Source organism: Pundamilia nyererei, unplaced genomic scaffold (assembly GCF_000239375.1).
Source record: "Pundamilia nyererei isolate P.nyererei 1_Seehausen unplaced genomic scaffold, PunNye1.0 scaffold00190, whole genome shotgun sequence".
NCBI lineage: Eukaryota > Metazoa > Chordata > Actinopteri > Cichliformes > Cichlidae > Pundamilia > Pundamilia nyererei.
This window is the reverse complement of record NW_005187591.1, coordinates 420,560-429,958: the sequence shown is the minus strand read 5'-3', so window position 1 is coordinate 429,958 and position 9,399 is coordinate 420,560. Positions and strand designations below refer to the sequence as shown.

Genomic DNA, 9,399 nt, shown 5'->3' with positions numbered 1-9,399 from the left:
TGAGTTTTTTTGGGTTCATTGAGAACATGGTTGTTGTTCAATAATAAAATTATTCCTCAAAAATACAACTTGCCTAATAATTCTGCACTCCCTGTATATAAAGATTTTACTTCACAGTAACACGATCAAGCTCTATGTCTGTGTTTTAGCTCTATGTAGCCACAGAACACCCCCCACTCCCACCACATCAGTGCTAAACAGCAGACAGGTGCAGCTAGATTCTAGTAGGTGTATATAGTGGAGCAGTTAGCAGCTAAAAGCTAAAGTTCCCTAAACTTCCTATAGAAGTAGTACTTTTTCAAAGAAAAATATTGTTTAAAAGTTTTATATAATTGAGTGTGATTTAGAGACAGTGAGGCCCAATTGGAGTGCAATATAAAAAAACAGGTGTAAAGTGATTCAGGATAAACTGATCCAGGATAAAGTCTAGTTATGTATCTTGACCCTCTGATCTTTACAATTTCTTTCTCTATCTTCCCTTCCTGAATGGTTTGAGAACTTCTTTAAATCCTAAATTTATATTTTCAGCTTCGTCTGTAAAAATTCATTTTTTTACCTGCATGTTCAGCACGTTTCTTTTCTTGCAGACATCATTCCTGTGTGCGCATATGTTTTTAATTGTCCACATATAACTTTTTTAGGGAACTAAAGGGAGTCCTGGTGCCTATGGCTCATCGGGTGAAACAGGAAGGAAGGGAGACAGAGGTACAACCAGGAACTTTAATTTCAGACATTCTGAGATTTAAACACTGATTATAGTGATCATGAGGGAAATTTGTATGTGGTGTTAAATTGTAATAAATTTCACAGGTGAGAAAGGCCCTCGTATAGACCTTCCTGGAGTTCCTGGATTGAGAGGAGAGGATGGATTTATAGGAGAGCCAGGTACAAACTGTAGCTCATCAAATTTCTTCTTTTCTTGTTTTGATTAGCAATTGTTAACTAGTGATGGTCTGAAATTAAATGATTTAATATCCCTCTTAAAGGCCAGACAGGACTAACTGGAACGACTGGGGACAGAGGTATACCTGGCTTTGAAGGTATTAAAGGCATGAAGGGAGAGGCAGGCATTCTGGGATTACCAGGATTTCCAGGTAGAACACACACTCACACTGACCACTTAATTGTACAGTTTTGAATGCTAGATATTATATATGCATGACACTGCATTTACATGTATATATTTCATAGGATCGGATGGGCAGAAGGGAACGTCTGGTAATCAAGGTCAAAAGGGCCTTCCAGGCTCTCCTGGGCAAGAGGGCCAACCAGGCATTCCTGGCTTCCGGGGTGTCAAAGGTCAGATAACTGTCCTGTTCTTTCTCTTCAAACTACATGCCTGTTTTCTCCAATATTATTCTGTACTATGAAAATGTGTACAGGTCTTCCTGGCCCAAAAGGTCTTGATGGATTAGATGGATTGAAAGGGCAGAAGGGTTTCACTGGAACACCAGGTACTATTTTCCAAGAATTCATGGACATTTTTTCCATGTGTGCAATCCTAAAACATATAGAGTATAATACCTCTACTGGAATATACCACTAATATTTCAAAATAAAGGTCAACCACTACTTCAGATACACAAAGGATAGTGGATAAAGAACATCCAAAATAGCAAAAAATAGCATCACAAGCTGGGGGTTAGACTCTAAACATAATATCAAAATGTGTCTTTGTCTTTCATTGGTTGTGTATTCATAGACATTAAAGCAACAATTAAATCCAGCCTAAACAGAATGAAAGATATGTCTTGCTTTTTCTGTGTTGCAAAAACTTTAGTAACCCCACATTTCCTGGCTTTTTCCATCAGGTCCAAACATCACTGGACCTGCTGGGGAGACGGGAATTAAAGGACAGAAGGGAGACAGCGGTGACCCTAATGACCAGCCAGGTTCTCCAGGTGCACTGGGTTCGAAAGGCTTCCAGGGACCTCATGGTTAGTCTCTACCGCCATGCATTAATAAGACCCATTTGTAATACAATTCAACTTTCTTAAAGCTGACACAATCCCATGTTTCATCCATTCAGGTGATCAAGGACAACCTGGCCCACCAGGATTCCGTGGCCCCCCAGGATTAAATGGGACCTCAGACAGAAGGGGACCCCTTGGGGACTCTGGCTTTGCTGGGCCTAAAGGATACCAAGGTAAAAAAGATTCAGTTTTGTGAAAGGAAACCATTGTTATTTCACACCAGTACACTGGGATGCTTTGTCTTCAATTTATCTGTATTTATTAACCCGTATTGACGTATTTTCCAGGTTTCACTGGAAACAGAGGTCTTTCTGGTGTGGACGCTCCCCCAGGAGAGCAGGGTGTAACAGGAATAAATGGCTTTCCTGGATTCCCAGGAAGGAAAGGAATTAAAGGAGATCAAGGTCCAGTTGGATACATAGGGTCAAATGGTATTTCTGGGAAGAAAGGTACGGATTAAATTAAAACATTTAACTGTGTTTAAATTAGTACTGCATGAGTGTACATGGTCAAATAATCAGCTAATGGAATTGCAACAGTATTATTTAATTTCTAGAGTTTGTCACAACAGTACAGTTTTGTCTGTGCAACTATATCAGTCTCACACATTGCTGTGGATGACTTTTGGCCCCTTCTTCTTTACGTTGCTTCAGTTCATTCAGGTTTGCAGGTATTCATTAATGCAAAGCTCTTCATTTGTGTTGCCAACTTACCACCTTGATTCTTTTCTTTCTTTCTTTTTTGTTATTCTGCTGTAGCTTTACTGGTTTGCTTGGGATATTGTCCTATTGCATGTCCCACTTTCAACCAAGTTTTAGCTGGTAGGCGGATGGCATCACATTGGACTCTAGAATACTTTGGTACACAGAGGAGTTCAGTGACTGAAAAGTAACAGGGCGTCATGGCTGCAAAACAAGCCAAAATCCTCACCCCTCCACCACTGTGATTAACAGTGGATATGAGGTGTTTGTTGATATGCTGGGTTAGGTTATCACCAAATGTGGTGCCGTGCATTATGGCCAAACACTTCCACTTTGGGTTTAGCTGTCCAAAGGACATTGTTCCGGAAGTCTTGTGTGCATTCAGAGGTAAATTTGCAAACCTAAGTCATATGGTGATGTTCTTAGAGAAAATAATTTTTCTCTGGCAACCAAACAAGTCATACTAGTGCAGTCTTTTTCTAATTATTCTGCCATTAACTTTAACATTTAGCTTGCTAAATGAGGTCTGAGATGTAGTCTTGTTTTTTTGGAGTTTCTCTAAGCATTGCACAGTCTGAAACAGGATAAAGTTGCAGGGATGCCCACTCCTGGGAAGATTGTGTTAACTCAAACTCCATTCCAGCAAACTGCCTAAATGTCTGCTTTTTAGAGGTGGTCACACTCCCCGGTGATCAGTTAATCAAGTGCATTTGCTACTTACCCTCCTAATTCCTATGGAAGCAGTAATGGTGCTCACAGCACTCCTGTGAAAAGTTTCTTTTTCACATGACTATCAGTTTTTTGGGACGGTAGACTTCTTACTAGTAATTTAGGTCAAAGAAATACTGTTGAATTACCTAAAAATCACACAAAGAAGCTTAAGTTACAAAAAGATTGTGCCAAAGATGCCCCATACGGTCCTGCTAAGGCATATTATGATGATTAATTTCATCTGCTTTTTTTGTTACAGGAATGAAAGGAGAGCAAGGATTCATGGGATTACCTGGCAAGACTGGTGTAAAGGGACAAAGAGGGCCAGTCGGTCCAAAAGGAAGCACTGGACTTCCAGGTTAATTATAGAGTCATAATATACTGACTGACCTCTAGGTATCATACCCTGTGTGGGTACATGTATGCTCGTTTTCTTTTTGTCTTCACTGTTATATGATCTGTTTTCCAGGTCTTCCTGGGCCTCCAGGAAACCAGGGTCCTCCTCCAGTTTCCATCAGAATTCCAGGAGAGAGGGGACTTCCTGGACCACAGGGTATCCGAGGACCCAAGGGGTATATAGGGGACCCAGGTGCACAAGGTCTTCTTGGAGATCAAGGTTAGTTATTGTAAAACTTTTGCTGTTGACCATTCCTAAAAATTGTCGGGCCCAATTAATACATATAGATATTGTTTCTGTACAGGGTTCGTGGGACCCATTGGACAAAAAGGAATGCCAGGGATCAGTGGTAGACCGGGAATCCCTGGATTGCGTGGCGAAGGTGGACAAATTGGCCACCCTGGTCTACAGGGCATGGAAGGTGCGTCTGATACTCTGGTATTTTGGAATTATCTTAATAAAACCTGGATTAAAAGATTTAAAGTAGGTGTGAACTATAACATTGTGTGAGTGTTGATTTAGTGAAAAAATGTCAAATGTCTGATTGGATTATCGTAATATCATAGAGTAGATGGTTAACAGGTCTTGAGGCCATATATGAAATACTGAATGATTCAGGTATACTGAGTATGTGAATGCATCACCTCAGTAGGTTATAAGACCACCGAATGAACTCCTCATTCCTCATTAGGTCACCACGGTAACCCGGGAATTTCCGGTTTACCTGGCATGCCTGGCCGCAGTGTCAGTGTGGGTTACTTGCTGGTGAAACACAGTCAGTCCGATCAGATACCCATGTGTCCCGTGGGTATGGCTAAACTGTGGGATGGCTACAGCTTGCTGTACCTCGAGGGCCAGGAAAAGGCCCACAACCAGGACCTTGGTAAGTCATCCTAAGTGTGAAAATTACTCTACATGTGTTAATGTGTGTTAAAGTTTTACTTGCTTCTTCGTGCTGAATGTTGTTCTTTACAACTGCGGCTGCATGTTTGTGGTCACTGTCACGCAGAAGCAATGTTTCACTATTTGTAACTTCCTGATGGTGTTGCATGATAGAAATGAACCTCTTGATTATTTTAAGGCTGCTTTTAAAATGTTGACCGACAGATTCTGTCAGATTACTTTAAATCTGCTAAATAAAACTATTTAAAGTGTACCACACAGACAGAACCTTTCAAAGAAGAAAAAATACCATCTTCTTATTATACATGACAAGTTCGTAAATTTATATATTTATATAATATGTAATAGCTTGATTTGTTTTTCCACTTGTGTGATATTTAGTGATTTAATTTCTTTACATTTTTCTTCAAAGGAGCCAGAAATTCCTGTAATTTTTATAAAGTGTTTGTATTTTCTGTTTTTTCAAGGTTTGGCAGGCTCCTGCCTCTCAAAGTTCAGCACCATGCCCTTCCTCTACTGCAATCCAGGAGACATTTGTTACTACGCCAGCAGAAATGACAAATCCTACTGGCTGTCAACAACTGCCCCGCTTCCTATGATGCCTGTCGAGCAGGGCGGCATAAAACCATACATCAGCCGCTGCTCAGTGTGTGAAGCTCCATCAGTTGCAATAGCAGTGCACAGTCAGGACATCACCATCCCACAGTGTCCTGCAGGCTGGCGCAGCTTGTGGATTGGCTACTCCTTCCTCATGGTGAGTTTCAGGTTCAGGTTCCAGAAGTCTGATTTACAGTGTGTGTGTGTGGGATAATGTGCAGACAGAGAAGTTGCATAGTTGTAGAGTAGCATGTGGCTTTCTGAACCATAAATCCAATTCCTAAACCATCTTGCAACCAACATGCATTTTTTTTCTAATAGCCAGCATAAAGAAGTCAAATTGTGCAGAAAAGTGTGAACTTTGACCTTAGTAAATATTTCTGTTACATTCATGGTCTGAATTTCTAGTTTTAAGTCTTATTAAAAGCAGCAGGATGTTTATTTTCTGAATTATGGCCCCATTCTTCACATATGACAAGAAATCAGTTTCCAATATATGTTTAAATTCTATAATTAAAAGTCAGAATATGTAGGAAATATTTTTAACAGAACTGATTGATGTATAACTTGTCCTACTTCTACAGAAATACACATAATTATTTTCCCAGTAACTGGTGTTAGTATTAGCCCTGGCCCCAAAACAATTGTATTGGTTGACTTTATTTTAATATTATTGGATTTGCTGACAGAGAAAACACATTTTCAATTGTTCAACTCGACTTCTCATCTGCCTGATTAAAATTTCCTTTCACCTTTGTCCTTGCAGCACACCGCAGCAGGAAACGAAGGCGGAGGTCAGTCCTTGTCGTCGCCCGGTTCGTGCCTGGAGGACTTCCGCACAACACCATTCATCGAGTGCAACGGGGCCAAAGGCACTTGCCACTACTTTGCTAACAAGCAGAGCTTCTGGCTAACCTCCATAGATCAGCAGTTCCACTCTGAGCCGTCATCAGAGACGCTAAAAGCAGGCCAGCTCCTGTCACGCATCAGCCGTTGCCAGGTCTGCATGAAGAACTTGTGAAAGACTCAACAGCAGACTTCACATTGACAGCGGTCTAATACTAAAAACCGATCAGATAACAGAGGATCCAGAAAATGTAGATCACTGTCAATGGGGAAACTTGTTTCCCTGAGCTGCAGAGCTCAGATATGCAATGACTGATGATTGAGATGCCTTGAGCTTTGAGTTACACTGTAGATAAATAAGAAGAGGCGGTGAGAACGGCAGTATTGTGGAGAAACATCATCTTTGTGTTAAATGTAGTTTGGTGCTTCATTTTTTAACTTATTACCTCAGTTACTATGACACATTGTTAACTATCAGAGACCATACACTACAGCTGAACCAAAGATGCACATATGTATGCAATGCTTAGTTTAACTACATGCTCTTATTGTTTAGGATTTAAAGCCCGACATAAAGACACTAACACTGCTTTTCAGCCACATGAAGGTGAGAAGGGTTTCATTGGAGCTCATGAACACGTGTTCAGATACTTTTGAAAGGGTTATCCTGCTTCTTTTCAGTTACTCTTACAAAGCCGAGTTTTATAAAATTACCATGCACTGTTAGCTTGCTTTTGTCAACTTCTGCAGAGCCACGTAACTTTTCCTGACGCGTTCGTACAATGCACTGATACCGTTTTTACTATCTGAACGAACTTGACCCCATCCCTGCAAGTTTTTTAAATGTATATCCAATCTAGTACTACTTACATCATTTTCCTTTACACTTTTAGCCTCTGGATTACGCCATCAGGACAGAATGTAAACACAGAGGTCTGACCATAGCCGATCCTTGCTCCTGTCACTGACCCTTTGTTAGATAGGAGCGTTTCACAGAATTTAGAAAAGATTCTATTTCATCTACATGCACTTCTTAAGAAATAATTATTAGACCAGAAAAATACTGACAACATCTGATATAATTGTAATATAATTATAGTGTTTTTATAACATGATTATTTCATCGGATCGGAAAGATTAAATGTTGTTTGTTACACTTGTGTGTCATTGTCCTTCTGAATCTCACAAAGCAGACTGCAAAGTGCAAAATAAAAAAATCTTTATTACGACAGAATGCTTAAAAATTCGAACACCTGTATTTTTATTTATTTATTTATTTTTAAATACACTCATCGAAAAGTTCCAAAAAGTGCAGATAAAATATAAAGATCAGTTTCAACAGTGACAGAACTTTAAAGTCTGATTAATAAAACCTTAAAATTCATCATAAACAGTGCAACGTGCAGCCTAACTAATTAGTGCTGTTACATGTGCGTGAAATTCTGGTGGCCAAACGCTGACAAACGGCAGTGATGTCTGTCCTCACGAGCACGTTTGGGCTATTAGTGCAGTTCGAGTCATTAGAGTGTAAAGTTTCAGAAACAAAGAGTGATAATGCGCCGTGCATTTTATGTCCCTTCCTTACAAAGAAACATGGGAAAAATCTCTCTGGACACTATGATCTTCACAGCATCAGAAGTGTAGATTTGTGTTTTACCAAGAGGTCATTAACACGGTTTGGTCTCAGTTAAGGCAAGAGGGAAAAAAAAGAAAAAAGAAAGGAAAAGTACCATCACAGTATGCATTTGGTCATCAGACTATCCTGGTGATTGCCTTTGGTTAAAAATGAGCCTACAGGTGGCCTCCGCCTCCTCTTCCTCACCTCTCTTTGGCCCCTAACAGCAGCCAGATCTTCCCTTCTTGCTGCCGACCATCCTGCATTCCTCTAGATCCACAGTAGGAGATTTCTGATTCTCTTGCCTCTTCCTTAGAATGGAAGGCAGCACCAGATCAAACAGCGTCTCAAACAGGGTGTCCACGTTATAGCCGGTCTTGGCACTCGTCTCGAAGCACATCTTCTCTGCTGGCAAGCTGTTCTTTTCCTCCAGGCCCTTATAGCGCAGTATTCTCCCATAAAGAGCCACTGCATCCTCATTGATCACCTGCTTGCGAAGCATCACGCCAGGTAGGGATGTAGGGGAGGCCGGCGGCGTGGGACAACCAGACAGCACCTCGCACTCCTGGTTGCACTCAGTTCGGTCCTTGACTAGGCCATCTGAGTCGTGGCATAGCTGGGCTTTGGAGTCTGTGAGATCCGCCTTGTTTCCCACTAAGGCGTAGATGCAGTCATGGTTAGCGGTGTCAGTCAGGGACAGGAAGCGCTCCTCCAGCTCAGCTAGGCTCTGCCAGTTGGTGACGTCGTAAGTGAGGATGACTGCGGCTGCACCTCGACAGTACATGGATCCCAGACCGTGGAACTGTTCCCGGCCTGAGGAGACAAAGGCAGGTCAAAAGAGTGAGTACCGACTCACCACGAGCACTCATTTTTTTTAAAAAAGGAAAAAAGATTTTCTGTACGAGCAACGGAAAGACATTGTGTGACAGTCAGCAGTTTGAAAACAGAAACAATCTTTGTTATTGAAATATGCAGAATGCTTGAAAGGGCGCATTGTGTGAATCCAGTGCACTTTAACCTCTACAGACTTTAACAAAAACCTTCCCCACCAGGGGGCACTGTTTTACAAGTGAGTGCACTGAGATATTTTGGGATGTTTGTTGTTGTTGCATGTTGCAGCTTTTCATATTTCCTTCTAGCCTAACCCACAATTTAAGGGCAGGAGGTCGACTAATTGTTGTGGTTTTCTTCATATTATTGTTGAGTCTTTACCTTAGGATATAATGAAACTTGAGGCGACTGTTGGGATTTGGCGCTATTTAAATAAAACCGAATTTAACTTCATTACTAGAGACTAGTAAGATGTACGTAACTAGATGTTTAAACATCGACGAACTTGCATAATTAATATTTGATTGAACATATTATTCTTATTTTGTTATGGCAGAACGGCAGTTAGTGGTTCAAGGATAACTGCAGCCCCCTCTCTCTCCCTCTGATAGTTGTAAACAAGTGAGGGGGGAAAGTAAACAGATGACACCCGAGCTAAACAGTGTGGTTCTGCAGTACTTCGACATAAAAAATATGTTTGTATAAAATGGAATATTACAAGGCAACCAAAGCCAGGCTGCGTCGTAAGTTCAATGTTTGACAAAGGTATTAATCCCAAACTCCTCTTAAAAAGATCGCTGAGACCAGTGAGTGTGTGTGTGTGTG

General features: G+C 40.9%; 2 protein-coding genes across 3 annotated transcripts in view; one reads left to right on the top strand and one right to left on the bottom strand.

The window, feature by feature from the left end:
* col4a2 (collagen, type IV, alpha 2) overlaps positions 1–7,359 on the top strand; it is a 63,172-nt gene extending 55,813 nt beyond the window's left edge. For both annotated transcript variants that reach the window (XM_005747177.1, XM_005747176.1), the window contains 14 exons: positions 642–705; positions 811–885; positions 987–1,094; positions 1,192–1,299; positions 1,383–1,454; positions 1,812–1,937; positions 2,030–2,146; positions 2,261–2,422; positions 3,645–3,743; positions 3,855–4,001; positions 4,087–4,203; positions 4,474–4,665; positions 5,153–5,439; positions 6,049–7,359. In XM_005747177.1, the coding sequence (XP_005747234.1) occupies positions 642–705; positions 811–885; positions 987–1,094; positions 1,192–1,299; positions 1,383–1,454; positions 1,812–1,937; positions 2,030–2,146; positions 2,261–2,422; positions 3,645–3,743; positions 3,855–4,001; positions 4,087–4,203; positions 4,474–4,665; positions 5,153–5,439; positions 6,049–6,303 (1,929 nt within the window). In that variant the 3' untranslated portion in view covers positions 6,304–7,359. The remainder of the gene's footprint in view (positions 1–641; positions 706–810; positions 886–986; positions 1,095–1,191; positions 1,300–1,382; positions 1,455–1,811; positions 1,938–2,029; positions 2,147–2,260; positions 2,423–3,644; positions 3,744–3,854; positions 4,002–4,086; positions 4,204–4,473; positions 4,666–5,152; positions 5,440–6,048) is intronic.
* A 27-nt stretch (positions 7,360–7,386) lies between these two features.
* rab20 (RAB20, member RAS oncogene family) overlaps positions 7,387–9,399 on the bottom strand; it is a 6,018-nt gene continuing 4,005 nt past the window's right edge. The window contains exon 2 of the mRNA XM_005747174.1: positions 7,387–8,556. Coding sequence (XP_005747231.1) covers positions 7,964–8,556 — 593 coding nt within the window. The 3' untranslated portion in view covers positions 7,387–7,963. The remainder of the gene's footprint in view (positions 8,557–9,399) is intronic.